Source organism: Lactuca serriola, chromosome 7 (assembly GCF_051521515.1).
Source record: "Lactuca serriola cultivar US96UC23 chromosome 7, Lser_US96UC23_V15, whole genome shotgun sequence".
Taxonomy (NCBI): domain Eukaryota; kingdom Viridiplantae; phylum Streptophyta; class Magnoliopsida; order Asterales; family Asteraceae; genus Lactuca; species Lactuca serriola.
In genome coordinates this window covers 15,884,170-15,904,401 of record NC_136414.1, presented here as the reverse complement: position 1 = coordinate 15,904,401, position 20,232 = coordinate 15,884,170, and the positions used below count along the sequence as shown (strand labels likewise).

Below are 20,232 nucleotides of genomic sequence, written 5' to 3'. Positions count from 1 at the left end.
GTGACCGAAGACTCTGTTACTTTGAATCACATTGTCAATAGCGACCATAGCGGTCGCTATAACGAATAGCGTGGCAAGGCGGCCATCGACCGCTATGGTGTAAATAGCGACAAATAGCGGGGAATTTAGCGATAGTTTAGTTTTTTTTTTTTTTTTTTTTTTTTTTTTTTTTTATTATTATTATTTTATTTTATTTTAAAAACGAACGTATTAGGGTTGACGACTCACGCTAACTAAAATCAGTCTCGTATTTGGACTTGCTCTGCATCCGATTCCTTGCGTCCACCTCCTGCGAACCCAACCAGGATCGACTGCCTTCTTCCGGCGACTTCTCTACCTTCGACTAGGTTCTTCTCCGGCGACTTCAGGTCCAAAATTGGAAATTTTTGCTATTTTTTTTTTCTTTTCTTTTCCTGTTTTCACTTGGTTCTGCTGTCTTTCACTGTGGTTTGATGATTAGGCTTAGTAAGTTAGTATTACACTTCTAATTCATGTTTTGATCACTGCTACTTTCTTAGAAATGGCTAGTAAAAGAGAAGCCGATCCTGGTTGGGCTTATGGTACAAAGATTGAAGGAAATAGCCAATGGGTGCAATGTAACTTCTAGTTGATTACAATCTGCTACAAACATGTCTAAAAAACTAATATGGTTAAGTTATTTAGCTAGTTTAATGGTTTGTTTTCTTATTTATTGATTATAATAGCTATAATAGTCATAATATATATTTTTTAATATTTTTATACCTATCGGTAAATACGAAATAGCGGTCGCTATTTACCGCTATTCGCTATCGATAACTATGCTTTGGATGCGAGTCAAGGGTATGCAATATATTTAATGATAAATTGATTTCATCATTTTTCTCACTTCAATATATATATATATATATATATATATATATATATATATATATATATATATATATATTGTTTTTGTTACAGTATGAGAGAAGTTGACAGGCAATTCCTTGCTGCTCCTGTAAAGTCTGCTGTTGATAAGTTTCAGCTACTTCCTGAGTTTCTCAAGGTAAATGCACTTAAATTTAAGTATTCAATTAGCCATTGGTGAAAATTGAAAGGATCACTTCCTTGTAGAAATATAAGGATGTTTTAGTAAAACTGTTGGAAATCTTTAGATTATTGATCTCAAGAAATCTGCTAGTTGCAGTAAGGGTCTGTTTATGGCAGGACTTCAAAAAGAGTAAACTGTAAAGGGTTGAGTTTAAGAAATTACAATGTACTTACTTCATTGTAATTTCTTAAAGGGTTAAGTAAAAGAAATGAAGTAGTGTCCTACTTTCATTTCTTCGTATTACAATATCATATTTTGAAAAATCTACCACTGATAGTAATATTATCTGGATACAAAGCAATTTCAATTGCTATAATTGGGTTGCTTTTTCAAAGTATAATTCCTTAATAAATATAGAAAACAGTTGAAAGTACAATGTTGTAATTTAGTTGGTGATTTTAAAGTACAACGCTTTAATAAGAAGACAGTTGAAAGTGCATTGTTATAATAGAAAGAAAGGAAAGTAGGATACTATAATATACAAATAAATGAAAGTACATTGCTGTTTATATATTAGTATGTGTGTGTTAACTTTTAAAGAGTTGCAGGTGAGGGGATTAGTGAAGGAACATTTGGACTCCTTTAATTATTTTGTCAATACTGAAATAAAGAAGATTGTTCGTGCTAATGACCTTGTGAAAAGTAGATTGGATGATAAGGTCTATCTCAGGTAGAAGAATGCCATTCTATGTCTTTCTTTTTTTTTGTAAATTCTATATCATTTAAAGATCCAATTTTGTAATTCAAGTGCTTTGCTAACACATTCCACTTGCTACTTACCTGCAAGTATATTGATTCTTTAGTCAGTTTCTTATTAAGTAGTTTTTATTATGATGGAATCGGAGAAAAAATGGAATTACTCATTCCATTGGAAATTTGGAATAATAAAAAGCTATTTCTTTTTGATTCCATCATGGAATGAAATGAAAGATCGCAACATGACCTTTTTTTTATGTAACTTTTTTAAAAATACTGCGATTTTCATTAAGTTATTATCTTGTTTTCTAAATTAATCAAAAACTATAATATTTTCTTTTATACTATACTCTTATCTGAGTTAAAACGATACATTGTATTTTCATATTTTTAATATTCCATTCCATCTAGCCAAACAAACCCATAAGTGCTGTGTGGATAAAGTAATGTTTGGGTAAATGATGTTATATAAAATATCTGAGAAAATCAGGGAATTAAAAAAAAAAAAAATTAGGAGCTAATAGGGAATGCCCCTTCCCCTAACTTTCTCTGTTAAGTTGTTCTTTCAGCAATAAGTCAAAAAGAAAGACACCTCTACAGCTTACCAGACTAAGTCCTGTCTGATTAAGTACATTAAATCAAGAAGAAACACCATTTAGTTCTTTTATTATAATAATCTTATATTTTTATCTTTTTTGTGTGGTTATGGCAGATATAGAGATGTTTGGATTGGAACACCTTCTGTGGTTGTTGATGGTGTTACCGATGAAATGAGTCCTCAAAAGTGTCGGCTAGGTGACATGACGTAAGCATTGAGGGAAAATTACAAAAAACCCCCTTCATATATATATATATATATATATATATATATATATATATATATATAGAGAGAGAGAGAGAGAGAGAGAGAGAGAGAGAGAGAAATTGTATAACAATGTGACAACGCTTGACCATCTCCATCCTGCCTTAATTTTATACTTGTGATTTTTTATTTTTGTTTTTGTTCATTTTTTAGGTATTCGGCTCCAATATATGTGAACATTGAGTATTGCAATGGCAATCATGGTCAAAATACCCATCCACTGTTTAAAGTAAGTTCTAATTTCTTTGTTAATATTTTCATCATCACTTTCTGAGCTTAAATGTTAAATCTTTTATTGCAGAGAGAAGTTATTATAGGTAGAATGCCTATCATGTTAAAGAGTAGTAAATGTGTCCTTTATGGGAAAGATGAAGATGAACTTGCAAAAGTAGGTGAATGCCCACTTGACCCGGGCGGATATTTTGTTGTGAAAGGAAATGAAAAGGTGACCTATATAATCTCAAGTTTATACACTTTTAATGCCATAAATGGATAAATGCAAAAAAAAAAAATAGCAATATACTTTTGGTTATATATTTTTTGTAGCATCTTATTTTAATTTCTTTCGTTTACAATGTTGTGCTTCCATTTATTTCTTATTAGGACATTGCACTTTTAAAAATCTACCCAGTTAAGCATTGTACTTTTGATTTTGAGTTTTTTGGTTTATAAATTAGGTATATGTTTTTATCCTTTTTTTGTAATATTGTTTTTTGATTGAACGCATGTTTAAAAGACACTTACTCTATTTCTATCAATTCCTAATAAACTTTTTTTACTTGAAAGCTAAAACAAAATGTGACTTCTAATGTGGAGTTGAATATATCTCTATATCTTGTCTATCAATCATTATTGATTTTATTAATGATATGCTATTTTTTTTTTATTCTTCCAGGTTATTTTAATTCAAGAACAACTTTCAAAGAACAGGATAATCATAGACACAGATAAGAAGGGTTGGTGAGTATTAACTTCCCAAATTTTATGCTAATTTACCAAAAGGGCAACTTGTGGAAGATAGCAACGTACCTTGCCTCCTTTACCAATATTAGACAATGTGCTTTGTTTTTACCCATTATGACATGCTTACATTTTTAGTGATAATAGCAATATGTAACCCATAATAACAATGTAGTTACATTTCTTTCTTGCATAATAGCAACCCACTTGTATTTCTTTACGCATAGTAGCAGCATACTTACATTTCTTTACCAATTATAGCAATATTTAACAATTACAATACATTGCTTATATTGTTAGCGTAGATATATTGTTATTCTGGGTAAAAAATATAAGTACACTGCTATTATTAGTATAAAATAAAGTACATTGCTATTTCTCCCACCATTTGGTTCACTGAATATGTATGTCCTTCCTGTTTCTCTATCCAGCATCCAGGCATCTATTATGAGCAGCACAGCAATGACAAAGAGTAAAACAGTTATAGTAATGGAGAAAGAGAAAATATATTTGAGTTTGAATTCTTTTACTTCCAAGGTATAGTTTTTATCTGTATATGATTTATTTCCTTAGAATTTTGTTTATATGATTCCAAGATAAATTTTTTATTACTTCTTATAACAGATTTAAGATTCCTCTTCATTGTTTTCGTTTTGTTTTGTTTCTTTTTTGGCTTTTCTTTTAGGTTCCCATCATGGTGGTTATGAAAGCTATGGGTATGGAAAGTGATCAGGAAGTTGTGCAAATGCTTGGTAGAGATCCTCAATATGCTGCTCTGCTTTTGCCATCTATTGAGGTATGCTTCATGTTGGCTTTGTCAACATTGAATTGAAGAGAAGCCTACGATTGTTTATAAAAAATGTAGTAATAATGCCTTATTTTGACAACTTTGACTTTTTTCCAACCTTTGCTTTGTATTTGGATTACATTTCTATAATCGGTCAATATTTTGTGGTACAATGTTGTAATAGGAATAAATGAAAGTATGCTGCTATAATAAACAAATCAATGAATATACATTGGTATTTCTCACATTTAATCCTAATTTTTATATCAAATGCAAAAGTAACCTATATGTGCTTGGTAAAAGACAATTAATACCTTGTTTTATCATTCCCATTTCAGGATTGTGCAAATCATGGTATTTATACACAAGAACAAGCTTTGGAATTTCTTGAAAAAAAGGTACATTCTATTGTTAACGGGTACCAGAAACTTTGATTAATTGATAATTTCTTTTAAATTAATTTTAAGTTCAGATAATTCTATAGTGTAATGCATCAAAAAAGATTCTCCGTAGAAAGAGAACATTTATTCATGACATTCAGTTAGAGGAAATGATGGGAATTGACTTCCATGAGTTTTAGGATGGAATGCTGAAATCCACCGATCAAAGGATTTGTGTATTCCAATGGAATTCAATTCCGTACTCATTTTCTTACTTAATACTGACAATTACATATTGAATTGAAAGATCTTTTTTTGCTTACACATATTATGTCCTTTTCTGATTATTCATGTGTTTAATGCAGCATAAGAAGAACAAGTTTGGTAAGGTATGTATCCTATTAAGGCTTATGGTTCATTTTATTTAGATATTTCAGAGTTTGGTTGATGTGTAACAGAAGGGTATTGTTGTCCATTTAGGATGAGGGAGCTTTGGGTGTTCTTCGGAATATCTTTATTGCCATAGTTCGGGTGAGTCAGATAGTCAAATAAAGTCAATGATTGAATATATGATTTTTTAATGTATTGTATATCTATCTATCTCTCTAGGTGCGAGATAATAATTTTCATCCAAAATGCGTATATGTTGTGGTGATGTTGAGACGCATGATGGATGCACTTTTAAACAAGGATTCCATGGATGACAAAGTAAGTTATGTACTTTAATTGACTTATTTATCATATTACCCTACTTTCAGTTCTTCCTAAAATCCTACTACAACATTATACTCTAAGAATCTACATAATTATACAGATGTTTTTGGAATACAAAGCAATTTTCACTGCTACAATTGGGTTGATTTTTCGAAGTGTAAATATGAAAAAAAAATGTAATAGAAAAAATGGAAGTAAGATGCTATAGTACACAAATAAATGAAAGTTTATTGCAATTTTTTGTGCGTGCACTTTCATTGATTTATTTCTTATAAGGTAAGTGCAAATATAGCAACATACCTACATTGATTTATTATTTATAGCATCCTACTTTCAGTTCCTCATATTACAACATTATACTTTAAAAAATCTACACAATTATAACTATGTCAATGAATTACAAAGCAATTTTCACTTCTACCATTGGGAGATTTTTCAAAGTATAATGTCCTAATAAGAAAAAAAAATGAAAGTAAAGTGCTATATTTGGGTAGGGTTTTTAGAGTGCTAAGAAAATGGTTTGAAGTATAATGCTGTAATAGAAAACTGGAAGTAGGATGCTAGAATACACAAATAAATGAATTTACATTGCTATTTTTTGCATTCAGCCGTGTGTATATACACACACACAGAGTACTTTACTGATTGTCAATTCAATGAGTTTACAGGATTATATAGGCAATAAGCGACTTGAGCTTTCGGGGCAATTAATATCAATATTATTTGAGGTGAGTTGCTTGACAATATTACTTTTCTTTTAGTGTTATTTTCATCAGTGTTAATTTTTTTTTATAAAATATTTGGTTAAATTTCATATTTCAGGACCTGTTCAAGACACTGAATACCAATTTAGCTAAGCTTGTAGATTCAATCCTAAACAAGAGCAGTCGTTCTAGCAGGTTTGATATATCTCAGGTATGTCAGTTTTATTAATCTTTACCATGTGATACATACTATACTAGTAACTTATTTTATTGTCGTCTGTTTGTTAAATAAAATATTTGTGTCTAAACATTTTAAACTTTGAAATAAGTGTTAGACTGTTTTCATATTATAACAGGATTAATCCAACGCACTTCCATTTATTTGTTTATTATAGCATCCTACTTTCAAATCTTTGTACTTCCAATTCTATCTTCCTAAGGTTTTGTACAATGCTATAATAGGCAGAAATGGAGCTATAGTAAACATTTTCTTTTGAAATTAACAAATTCAAAAGAATATGAAAAAATAATAAAATATACTAATAATATTGTCAGTGTTTTCAAATTAACTACAGTAGATTACTCCTCAAATGAAGATTTATTCACAGCTATACAAGAAGAGTTGGTCAATTTTTTAAACATGTTTGAATATGATTAATTTAACAGAAACTGATGAATGATTTTTAGTGTGCATAGTTGGAATCTAGATATTTTATAAAGTTCATTTTAAATATGACTGATTAACAGTACTCAAAACGACGTAGTTTTGAGTAAAAAGTTCTTCTGGTTTAGTGGGCACAGGGTTCTTGTGGAGTTATAAAACCATTCAAAACAACATAGTTTTGAGCTTTTGTTGTGCTTAAACAGTTTATAATTTATATTTTTTATTTTTATGCAGCATCTAATGAAAGATGATATTACTAATGGCTTGGAGCGCAGCCTCTCTACTGGAAATTGGAACGTTCAGCGATTTAAGATGGACAGAAAAGGCATAACACAGGTGATTATTTCCCTTTTTCTAGTATACTTTATTCGTGTCAACTTTACACCTTTATCCATAAAAGTATATGTTATGTTCACAATCTATAAAAAGAAATCTGAAAATTCACTTGTAACAGATTGTTTCAAGGCTGTCCTTCATTGCAGCATATGGATACATGACAAAAATTTCACCACAGTTTGAAAAGTCAAGGAAAGTCAGTGGACCTAGGGCCTTACAACCTAGCCAGGTATGTGCCACATATATATCAATCTTGAAGTGTCACATCACACCCCAAAACTACGTCGTTTTGATGTGTTGTACTACAATGACAGTGGGGAATGCTTTGCCCATGTGACACTCCTGAAGGTGAACAATGTGGATTGGTGAAAAATTTGGCTTTGATGACCCATGTTACAACTGATGAAGAGGAAGGCCCTATTATTACCTTGGTATTTCTTGCTTTCATGATTTTTTTTATTATAATTATTTGTATATATATATTGTGAAGTTGAAATTTATTTTGTTTTAATAAACAAATCAGTTAAAATATGTTGCTATTTGTAGAATCTAAACATCTTTGTTGTTCATCAGTGTTCCTGCTTGGGAGTTGAAGACTTGTCTCAACTTTCTGGAGAAGAACTTCATTCACCAAGTTCATATCTCATCATATTAAATGGTCTTATCCTTGGAAAGCATAGGAAGCCACAGGTGATATCCATATATTACACTTTTTGATATAATTATTTAATGTTATCACATCATTATATTCATATTTATCTACTCTTTTATATAAAAATTTCTAGTTCTTTGCTAATGCAATGAGGAAACTGAGAAGGGCGGGTAAAATAGCTGATTTTGTAAGCGTTTATGTCAATGAGAAACAAGTAAGCAAGCAAGCTCTCCAGACTTTCAAAATTCACAAAGTCACATGTGTTGCACAGCCAGGGGTAAAATGGTCATTTTTTTTGGCAGCGTTGTGTTTATATCGCTTCAGATGGTGGGCGTGTTTGTCGGCCACTTGTTATTGCTGACAAAGGTGTTTCAAGAATTAAGCATCATCACATGAAAGAGTTGAAGGTATGTTGATACCCAATCAGTTAAATGCAAGAAATAGCAATGTAATTTCATCTTTATAATTTATAACATTCTATTTTCATTTCTTCATTAAAGGATGGAGTTCGCAATTTCGATAGCTTTCTACAGGAAGGATTGATAGAGTATCTTGATGTCAATGAAGAGAACAATGCTTTGGTTTGTTAAATTTTCAACTTTTTGGAAATTAAAATATTTCAAATGATTTATATATATATATATATATATATATATATATATATATATATATATATATATATATATATATATATATATATATATAACTTGCGTTCTTATTTGATTTTATGATCTTAGATTGCTTTATATGAAGGAGAAGCTACGAGTGAGACAACACATATTGAAATAGAACCTTTCACAATCTTAGGTGTTTGTGCTGGGCTCATTCCTTTTCCTCATCATAACCAGTCCCCAAGAAATACCTATCAGGTCTTTACTCCTTGTTTTTTGGTCAAATTGTAGGAAATAGCAACATACTTTACTCTTTTTACGAATATTGACAATGTACTTTATTCTTTACGCATAATAGCAACATACTTACAATTTTTAGCCATATGTAACCTGAAACTCGCAAGATACTAAGATGTACTTTATTTTAAGCATCTTACAATAGTACCAATATGTAACATGAAACTTGTAAGCATCTTACAGGTTTCAAGTTATACATTGCTGTTACCGGTAAAGAAAATGTAAGTATGTTGCTGTTAAGGGTAAAATTGGTAGTGAGAGTAGAGTAAATTGTTATTCTCTAAATTGTGCCCTTTTCCTTTTTACTTCTGTCTGTTATGCTGGATGATTATGCTTTTGCTTTCAGTGTGCCATGGGAAAGCAAGCAATGGGTAATATTGCATATAACCAGGTATATAACTTTCTCTACTTCCTACACTAGTCATCAAATCGTATATTAGTAATATAAAACTCATTAATTATATTTCAATACAAAGATACAGGCAAACCAAACATGATCATGGAATGTCATGACTTGCTCCATTACCTTGCTTATTCCATTTCTGTTATTTTTTCATTCCATTCCGTTCAACGAAACATACCCCAAATGTTTATTACATGTTTACATGCATCTTGCATTAGATTATATATATATATATATATATATATATATATATATATATATATATATATATATATATTTATGTGTAGTGACTTCAGAGTTGCATGTTGTGTTTTTTTAAATGAAGCTATGTCGGATGGATACTTTGATCTACCTATTGGCTTATCCTCAACGACCACTATTGACAACTCGAACAATTGAGCTGGTATGTATTTTGTCTTATCTCACCAAATTATACAAGTTCATTGCTTTCTTTATTAGTAAAATTAAAAATAAAAAATTCATTCCTTTTTTAGGTTGGGTATGATAAGCTTGGAGCTGGACAAAATGCAACTGTTGCAGTTATGAGTTATAGTGGTTATGACATTGAAGATGCCATTGTTATGAATAAATCATCCTTGGATCGTGGTTTTGGTCGTTGTATTGTAATGAAAAGGTACTTATAACATGATCCATATTATCTATTATCTATTATCTGTTTGACTGTTGTCTGTTGTTAAATTTGCTTTCTCTTATGCATTTGCCTAAACAGGCACACAGCTGCCTTTCAGAAATATCAGAATTCATGTGATAAGTTTTCTCCACCCAGTCGGGCCCCACATGATCGAGAAAAGAATCAGGTCATACTCTCTCTCATAGTTTAATGGGATAAGTGCAAAAAATAACAACATACTTTTTTATGTGTGTATTACAAATTTACAAATCCTAGTGTAATTTTTTTCCATTATGAATTTATTCTTGTTAAGACATTGTACTTTGAAAACTCTACCCAATCATAGCATTGTACATTAATATTTTTTTATTTGGAAATTATACTTTGAAAAGTCTACCAGTTAATGAAAATATGTTGTTACTTCTTGCTTCCATATGTTGTTTTTATACCTGTGAAACATCTATATTCATGTTAAACAATAATTCTTTTCTGTGTAGATTTTGGATAATGATGGGCTTGCTTCTCCTGGTGAAATAATAAGACATCAAGACATTTTTTTCACGAAATTATGCCCTGAAAATGCAAATGTTTCAATCAGTTCACATCCTTCAAATACGTGAGTTGCTATAATGTAATAAGATTCCATTGTGTTATTATGATATGGTAAAAATTCTCATTCTTTTTGCTTTTTTTTTTCAGTAAATATAGACCAAATAGACAAACCTACAAAGGTGCAGAAGGGGAAGCTGCTGTTGTGGATAGAGTGGCTTTATGCTCTGATAAGCGTAACAATTTATGTGTTAAGTTCATGATTCGCCATACTCGTAGGCCCGAGGTAATGATTATTATTATCATTATTAATTATTACTGTTATCATGCTTAATATCACTATTGTTATTATTATTACTATTATCATTATCAGGGATAATCACAAAAATGACCACCATATGATGTGACATCTAACAAATTGATCACCTTTTTGAAGCATATCACAAAATGACTACCAATTTTTGTAATGGGTCAATTGTGAAATTACTTTTTACTGACCAGGTATGAACAATATAATTGCAAAATGCAATTTTATTTTATTTTTTGTAATTTTGTATTTATTTTTTGGCGATTGCCAATTGCGAAGTTGGTGGTCATTTTGTACTATGGGTCAAAAAGGTGGTCAATTGTTTTCAATGTCACATCACATAGTGGTCAATTATGCGATTATTCCTTTTTTTTTTATTACTAATACATTTATTTATTTTCAGTATTATTATTATTAATAATTTATTTTGATTATTATCATTATCAGCATTGTTATTATTTTTACTCATCGATTGTTATTATAAGGGTGAAATGCACAAAATAACGACGTACTTTCATTAATATGCTTGTTATCGCATCCTACTTTCATTTCTTTTTTTTACAATATTGTACTTTGAAATCCACATTATTGCAATTCCATCAAAATACAAAGCAACTTTTACTTCTCTGATTTGGGTAGATGTTTCAGAGTATAATGTCCTTATACGAAAGAAATTGAAAATACAATGCTAGAATTGGATTGTTTTTCAAATTCAATGGCTTAATAAGAAAAAAGTGCAAGTACAATGCTGTAATATAGATAAGTGAAAATAGAATGTTATAATACAAAAATAAGTGAAAGTATGTCGCAGTATTGCTATTTCTTGCATTTAGCACTTATTATTATTATTATTATTAGTAATACCATTAACATATTATCATTATTATCAGTATAATTATTATTATTATGCTTTACAAACATATAAGAGTCACTGTTGTTTTCTTGTGTTAAAATTGAATTTCTTTCATTTCTCTTTGAATGGATTACTGATATGCTTATTTGATTTAGGTTGGTGACAAATTTAGTAGTAGGCATGGGCAGAAAGGTGTTTGTGGGACCATTATCCAACAAGAAGATTTTCCTTTCTCTGAACGAGGCATATGCCCAGATTTGATTATGAACCCTCATGGCTTTCCAAGGTACCAAAACATTATATTTTTTTTTCTCTTAAATATATTAAATTAAATTATGCATATGCAACAAAATTCCATTACAACAAGCTACTTTCTTCAAAATGAGGATATGGCTTAATTTGGTAAACTATACATGTGTGTTTCTTCTTGACCTAATGTAGAAAGAACTACTTAATATAGAAAGTCAGGCATTTAGTCCCAACTTTTTTATTTTTGTTTTCTCACTTTTTGCCAATTTTATAGTCGAATGACTGTTGGAAAGATGATTGAGCTTCTTGGAAGTAAGGCTGGAGTTTCTTGTGGAAAGTTTCATTATGGAAGTGCATTTGGTGAACCAAGTGGTCATGCACACAAAGTTGAAGATATAAGGTCCAACTCTTTCTTTCTTTTTCAAGTAGGTAGTTAATATATATATATATATATATATATATATATATATATATATATATATATATATATATATATATATTGTTAAAAAAAAAGCCTTTTGAATGACATTTCATTTTTTAACAGTGAAACCCTTGTGAAGCATGGATTTTGTTACAATGGGAAGGACTTTCTGTATTCAGGTACTTATCTTTTATTGCTCCTTATATTGATGATAAATCAAGATTATCTTAGAACTCAATTTTGTCCCACAAACTATTATACTGCAATTACTGCCTTCCATGTGTCTCTGCAGTCATAAATGTAAGGGTAAAATGCAGGAAATAGCAATGTACTTATATTGATTTGTTTGTTATAACATCCTTCTTTCATTTCGTCCTATTATAGCATATGTATTTTGTAATTTTTATCCAAATCGAAGCAATTTTGGATGTTATAAATGCTAAGAATAATGTTTTAATAGAAAAATAAATAAATAAAAGTACAATGCTGAAGTTATGAAAAATTTTCGGCTACAATGCCTTAATAAGAAAAAAAGTGAAACCACAATGTTGTAATAGAAAGCAATGGAAGTAGGATGGTATACACAAATATATGAAAGGTCGTTGCTATTTCTTGTACTGTGAAGTTTATGCTGTATAAGTCTGTTGATTTTTAAATCTAGAAACTAATTAAGATTTTAAAAATTGCATAAATACCCCTGAAGTTGGTGTATCATGGTCATTTTCAGGAATATAACATCCTAGAACTATTAAAATACTAATATTATACATCAGTATACATATTCTCTAACTGTGAAAACATTTTAATTTTGTGATTATAATTCAGGAATCACTGGTATGCCACTACAAGCATATATTTTCATGGGACCAATATACTACCAGAAGCTAAAGCACATGGTAAGAAAGATTTAAATCCTTTAATAATCATTTTTTAAAGGACAGTAAACATGTATTTATAATGGTACATAAATCAGGTCATGGATAAGATGCATGCTCGAGGCATGGGCCCACGTCAACTCATAACTAGACAGCCCACAGAAGGGAGAAGCAAAAATGGAGGTGAGATTTTTGCTTAAATTACATTTTACATGAAGTTTTTAATAGTAATTTTAAATATGATAATTTTGATAATTAATTAGGTCTGCGAGTGGGAGAAATGGAAAGAGATTGTTTGATTGCTTATGGAGCTAGTAATCTGATATATGAACGTTTAATGATTTCTAGTGATCCCTTTGAGGTTCAGGTATGTCACATCTTTTGTTTAAGAGTAACTTTGGTCCTTCTTCTAAGTACAATTGGCTGTTTTTGGTCCCTAACTATAGCTGAATTTTGCAAATTTGGCCCCCAAAGTGTAGTCATTTTCTTGGAATGGGGACCCAAAATTTACAAGAACCTCAAATAAGAGAACACTTGTTGGTACCAAATTGCAAAAAACATCTATACTCAGGGACCAAAAATATAATTTACTCTTTGTGTGGTTTTGCTCTTTCAAAAATCCTAAACCCTATGGCAGTATAGCCCATTTTTAGTTATGTAACTTGTAGCGACATTTTTTTTCCAAAGTTTAATTAAAATTCGGATTATATTTTTTTTAAAATAACTAGAAATATATATATATATATATATATATATATATATATATATATATATATATATATATATATATATATATATATATATATATATATATCCTAATATACTCTTATTAGGCTCTAATCAGCTAGAACAATATGATATATATTGTATTTCTTTACATATAATATAAAATTTTATTTCATTCCCATGGGTCAATCAAACATGGGCATGGAATGTAATGACTTATTTCATAATCCCTTCCATTTCATTCCATTATAAGGTAACAGTTGGTATTATAGAATTAGGGAAGGAATGGAATGGTTCATTTCATTAATGATTTCTTCCATTTTGTTAATTTTCTTTTCTTTGTGAGATTTATTTTTCATTCCATCATGGAATGGGAATGAACAACAGCAATATAACCCACTTTTATATATGTAACATCTAATGATTCAATGTTGTTATCTAAAACTAATTAAAGTAATATGTTTTTTACTGATTTCTTTTATGTGGCAGGTTTGTAGAAAGTGTGGATTACTAGGGTACGAAAATCATAAGACAAAAGCTAAAGTTTGTTCCACATGCAAAAATGGAGATAATATCTCATCCATGAAATTACCATATGCTTGCAAGCTTTTATTCCAGGTAAATATGTTTTATTAATAAAAATTTTTTTGGGGGTTTTATAAGTTCTTGTTATGTTTGATTTTTAGTTTTGTAAAATAGAAAAGTTCATTAATTCTTTTTGATTAAAAGGCCAAAAATCCCCCCATTACATAAGTAACGAAATAAATGAAAATAAAAAGTTGAACTATAAACAAAGATTTAGTTTTAAATTTTTAATCGCTGAATTTTATTCAATTTCCTGCCAACCAAACCACCTGATAGATTCCAGTTCCTTTGAAAGATTTTATTCTTTAAAAAAAAAATAACATTACCCAAACTTACTGTCTGTGAAATCAAAACTAATATAAAATTTTTGTTTCCTGATTGCAGGAAATCCAGTCGATGAATATAGTTCCAAAATTGACATTGAGCGATTCATGATGATATATCAATAATTAAGTCATATGATTAATTGAAAGGAAAACTGTTTTATTTTTTTATGTTTTATAGTTTACCATAGCTTAAGGTTTACATTAGTGCTATTCAAAGAAAGGGTATTAGGGGATATTTGACAAGTGTATAATGGCTTTTACGAAATTTCATTTGTTTTTTTTTTCTTGGTGGCCAATGGATGTTTTCAGTTAATATGACGCTACTTACTGTGTTGATCATTTCTCACCATAAAATTATGCCTATGTGGTTCCTACACGTATACGTTATTGGTCGGAATCAGTGTGGAATGGAGAAAAATGTAAATTACGAAACTTGTAGACAATTTAGTCATCTTTTTATAGGAGTTTGAATAAGCTCATTCAAACTAGGGATTCTCCGGTTTTTGTTGGGAAGACTAACAAGGTATTGGAAAAAGTAAAGAGGGTTGACAATTAATGACACGACACAATAAAAACACGACACGAAATGAAATCAGGACTAAATTGAAATTTTGAATTCATGTTCGTGTTGTGTTTGTATAAGTGTAAAAAACACGATGCCGTGTCGTGTCCGTAGTCAAATTTTAACATGAAATTGACACAATTTGTTTGTGTTCGCATTAACTACACAACCACCCTTTCCTTTGTGGCATGTTCTATTCAATACATGCTTCATGAATTTTAACTTGCTTCAAGCGATGAATTACTAGCTTAATGACCTTATTACTAATGAAAATCGGCTTCTTATTCTTCGACACATGAGGTGTTGTCCAGACCATGTGGTCATTTAATCAAACCTTGAATGCTAATGGCTCTCTTGCTCGTTACAAATCACATCTAGTAGGCAACGATAAACTCAACCCCCACATATTGATTGAGTTAGTGCGGTTGTCCATATATGCCAAACTTGTTATATTTTTTCATTTAAGACCCTTTAGTTTGCTAATAATTTTCAAATATATTTTAGCTTTTTTAGCTCTTGTTTTAACACCCTTTAGTTTGCTAGTGTTCTGCAATTGTTAGCATGTGCGCTTAGATGATGTGGTTTATTTGTTTTTTATGTGTTGATAGATGATTGGTGGTCGTTAAAAGTGATACGAGAAATACATAATCACGAGCTTGCCTTACATTTAAAAGGTCATCCGTATCCAAGATGTCTTTTTTCAAATGAAACCTAATTAGTGGAAGATTTGAAAATAAAAAAAATGTGAAACCACAGATATATTATCTACAATAAAAAGAAAAATGTAGAAAATGTATCCACTCTTCAAACTATATAATGCACACCAACTCAATCTTGGTTGACTATGTCGGACATTAGTTTTCTCATCGCTAACGAGTATAGTGCATTCGTTTATTTTTTAAGCAAACAAGGTATCAATGAAATGCTTTCCGTTTTGGCATGGTCTACAAGACATCCCACATCATACGTATATTATTATTGCCCTCGTATATTGTTATCGCCTCATTCCCCGTGGCAATTATATTAACATAAGGTTGATTTACAATGAACGTATCCAATGGCCTAAAGTTTTACTACTTCAACATGACTACAGATTAGAACGTTTTGTTGGATGGAAAATCGTATATAGACTAAAAGACTGAATGCATATATTCCACAAATGCATGACACGGTAATTATAATATTCAAAATAGTTGAGTTATATGATAACTAATAAAAATATATATACTTAGTTATTTATTCTTATTATTTTCCTTGTAATAATAACAAAAAATACACTTTGTTTGATTTATTTGGTTTATTATAATTATTAATATCCTTGTAATAAAACTTAAATAATATAACTTAGTTGCAACAAATGCTAATACTAGTACAAAGATCGATTGTATTATATATAAGTTTTACAAAACAATCATAAAAGATATGTATATATTTTACACCCTTTATCTTTTAGAGTTTAGTTGCAACAAAAAATATATTCACTAAATATTATACAATATTTGTATGTCCTCATTCAAAAATGAAGGGACATTTTCTAAAATTCAACCCAAAAATAAAACAAAAGATATACGAAAGACAAAAAGAGGCTGTGCTAGAGAATAAGATGTAAATGAGGTTTTTTTATGATGTGTTTAAAATCCGTCAATGTCATGGTATATAGTAATCGAAAATTTGTGGTATTCATAATATTTGGCTGGTGTTTTATCATGTTATAAATATTTAAACTTTGAGATTGTAAGTTGTAAGACATAGAGTTAAGTAATAAACCAAAATACACCAACATCAAAATGGTACTATTCGATAAAAGTTGAAACTTGAAACATGTACGTCAAGTTGATCCATAACATTATTTGTCGTATGAACATTTTTTTTCATATGATTAACGTTTTAAATATGACTTCACAACCATAAGATCACAACAATATCAACCAACAGGTCCCACAGTCAACATGTTGGACATAAATCACCAGAAACAAGATACTATTTATAGATCCGCATGTCCTTGCTATGCATAAATGAAAATAATAATAAAAAAAATATTAACATAATCTATCAATAATGATGACACCATTTAAAAATGCAAAATTCAGCATTTGAGCAACAAATAAAAGAAACAGACAGGTCTACCATAAACAACATACATAGAATAAATATGAAAGAAACGGAGTCATGATCATTCAGTTTCAGCAACATTACCATATTGCCAAGGGTTGAACTCAATCTTTGTGATGTCAGCATCTTCATTTGTGTTTGAGTTGCCAACATCAATAGCCTCCCGATGTTTGGAATATTTTCCATTGTATTCATAAATCTCCAAATCACCCCATGGTGTCACAGCAACCTCTTCAGTCATATCAAACCATCGAGGAACAAATTTCTGTCCCTTTGCCTCTCGAGTCCTCTTCTCACTTCTCTGTTTCTCCTCCAAACTAATAAACACAAATCATTAATCAAATCAAAGTCTTACACTTATTTCCCTCGCTTTCACTTTCTTTATTAACTCATTAAATTTTGTACAATTATGTGTATGTGTGTGTGTGTGTGAGAGAGAGAGAGAGGGGCATACATGCTTTTTTCTGAACCAGCTTTAGAAAGATCACCCTTTTCAAGTGCATATCTATCGGACCTCAACCGAGAATCTGATGCCAATAAACTTGGTGGAGCAGTATCAAAACTGTTTACTTTATGTGCAAAATGCGTATACTGGAATTTATCGTTTGCAGGAGTCTCAGCCACTTTCCACACCTTCACAAAAACAATAACTTCAACATTCACAATTTTTATTTTTTATTTTTAAAAAAAAAAAAAAAAAGATATAGATGCTTTCTTACCTCTTTAAGCTCAGTGCCCGAAAGGGGTTCCCCATCTAAATCACAAGGCTGATAGCTCATAGATGTGTTCCATTTTCCTGTCATCAATACCTTCGGTTCTTCATCAGCATTGTATACATATCCATCCACTTCATACCGACCAGCACTACAATTTACAAACAAAAAAAAACATATTCCAGATTAAAAATGCAAACGGGTTGGTGGGTCCCACAAACGAAGGAATTCATAGTATTACACCTAGAAAGAGACATACCCAAACCAACCACAAGGTTGAAAATAGAGCACAACTTTGTCTCCTGTGGTCAAATTGGTCAACACCATCTCTCCTGGAGAATCAACCCATGTCCTTCCAAATATTAAATTGTTAACTTTCGTGGGCGGAGGTACCAATTCCAATATTACTCCATCTTTCTTTAGCTTCAAACGCGATCTACATTCAACATTCAAAATATCAACCAATCTGTAATAGACTGTGACTATGACTCTGACTGTGACAGGTGTTAATGGTAGTACGCATGAAAATACCTTCCGAGAGGGTAAATGTCAAGCGAGTTTCCAAGAAACTTGGTCTTCACCTTTGAAGTTATATCATAAACAAAATGATCATTTTCAGCATGTGCAGCACTCATTGGAGGGTGATGACAAACCTGATATGTAATTATGTATATAACATTAAAAAAAAATAGTTAATTCAAGACATTATATTATGTCAACATATCATCAAAGTCTTGAAAATTTCACCTGTTCTGCAATGAATGTAATTCCCTCGTGATTAACCATTTCATATGTTTCACCAAGTATAGGATTGAAAGGCTTCCAGGTTCGTTGCAAAGCATAATATACAGATATAAACCATGATGCTGTAACAGAAAACAAACATCAAAAATTATTAAATTTTAAATGTTTGTGTTTGATATTGTTAGTGAGAGATAGAGATTTTTACCAGCATACACCAATCGCATGTATGGATCCTCACATTCATCTGCTAGCTCTAGCAAATGAGAATATTCCATCAACTGAGAAAAATAGAGATAACATATCAATAACTGAAAAAATCTTAAAATAAAATCCAGTGACTTTAATTTTCAAACAGACCTCTGCCATTTTCTGCAGCATTGTCATTGGCTCAAAAATGAGTACAGGTAGAGTCACCATTGATGTGATATCAGCACCTACATACTTCTGCATCATCTTCCAGTGACCATCACGATCCTGTAGAAAGAAAGCAAATTATATATCGATTTGTTGAGGAATTTCAATCTTCTTGAAAGAAAAACAAAATATAATGCATGCACCTCTTGCTTCCATCTGCCTCTTTGTGCTTCAACTTCAGCATCTTCTGTCCCTCCTTCAGGATTTATAACCTCCAACCCCTCGTAACCAAGCAAGCTACACAAACAGGTGTGAATCCATGTGAATCAGAGCATGAGATCTGATCTACCCAACAAGAGTCCATCACAAAACTAAAGGTTTAGTTTGACATTAAAATTTAGCCATTTAAAGATCCACAATTGAGACAATATGCTCATCTCGGATCTAGACAGACCAATTACACAATATATAAAGTGAATCGCCTTACTAATGAAGTCATCGTGTTTTCAAATGATTATAAAAGTGGATCAAGAGCAACTCATAGACGATATCGACAAGCTAAACGCCAACTAAAATCGTGTCAATCGACTGCGAAGACCTAGGCTTGTAAAAATGAAGGTCGAAACAAATCAAGCAAATATTACTATATCCCAATACTTCAGAAACTCTCGAGAACAAAAAAACAGCCAAGACAACATCAATCGACTTTCAAGGAAAAGGGAAAAGAAACATAGAGAGTTGTTTACCCGTTAACTTGGTTCTTAAAGTTGGAAAGACTTGAAGCAAGCGATGAGAAAAACCCACCACCACCACCTTGCTTCTGCGCCATATCTGAAAGTAGAAAGCCCGAGAACTCGATGCTTTTTCCTTTTCCACCAAGATTAGGGGGTTTTTCCCTAGAGCTATATATACGAATATGCAACAAATTGCGATTCAATTATACTTGTGAACAGCTAACCAAGGTAGATCTTATAATTGCTTTTACAGATAGATTAAAAAAGCACACAATTATTAGAAAATACGTGCTGTGAATGTGATTCTGAATATTTTATCAATTGCGATTTAGGGATCGACAGAAAAGCTCCGT

At 30.8% G+C, this 20,232-nt stretch overlaps 2 protein-coding genes across 2 annotated transcripts; one reads left to right on the top strand and one right to left on the bottom strand.

Moving 5' to 3' along the window:
• The first annotated feature begins 225 nt into the window (after positions 1-225).
• Positions 226-14,973, top strand: LOC145061291 (DNA-directed RNA polymerase III subunit 2-like). Its single transcript, XM_079008729.1, has 38 exons — positions 226-368; positions 519-649; positions 943-1,027; positions 1,621-1,742; positions 2,481-2,573; positions 2,784-2,859; positions 2,932-3,075; positions 3,526-3,590; positions 4,022-4,127; positions 4,276-4,386; positions 4,716-4,775; positions 5,123-5,146; positions 5,238-5,288; positions 5,367-5,465; positions 6,140-6,199; positions 6,294-6,386; positions 7,074-7,175; positions 7,294-7,404; positions 7,490-7,606; positions 7,749-7,865; positions 7,961-8,041; positions 8,130-8,234; positions 8,328-8,408; positions 8,565-8,696; positions 9,082-9,126; positions 9,464-9,541; positions 9,633-9,772; positions 9,869-9,956; positions 10,267-10,385; positions 10,469-10,604; positions 11,634-11,764; positions 12,002-12,127; positions 12,272-12,327; positions 12,974-13,044; positions 13,122-13,206; positions 13,287-13,390; positions 14,239-14,367; positions 14,719-14,973. The coding sequence occupies exons 2-38, from the start codon at positions 630-632 to the stop codon at positions 14,767-14,769; spliced, it is 3,414 nt and encodes a 1,137-aa protein (XP_078864855.1). The 5' UTR covers positions 226-368; positions 519-629; the 3' UTR covers positions 14,770-14,973.
• A 2,257-nt stretch (positions 14,974-17,230) lies between these two features.
• Positions 17,231-20,232, bottom strand: LOC145061417 (oxysterol-binding protein-related protein 3A-like). Its single transcript, XM_079008875.1, has 10 exons — positions 19,892-20,232; positions 19,349-19,442; positions 19,149-19,265; positions 18,997-19,069; positions 18,795-18,913; positions 18,579-18,700; positions 18,307-18,483; positions 18,054-18,198; positions 17,789-17,967; positions 17,231-17,651 (listed from the first exon to the last, which is right to left on the bottom strand). The coding sequence occupies exons 1-10, from the start codon at positions 19,972-19,974 to the stop codon at positions 17,396-17,398; spliced, it is 1,365 nt and encodes a 454-aa protein (XP_078865001.1). The 5' UTR covers positions 19,975-20,232; the 3' UTR covers positions 17,231-17,395.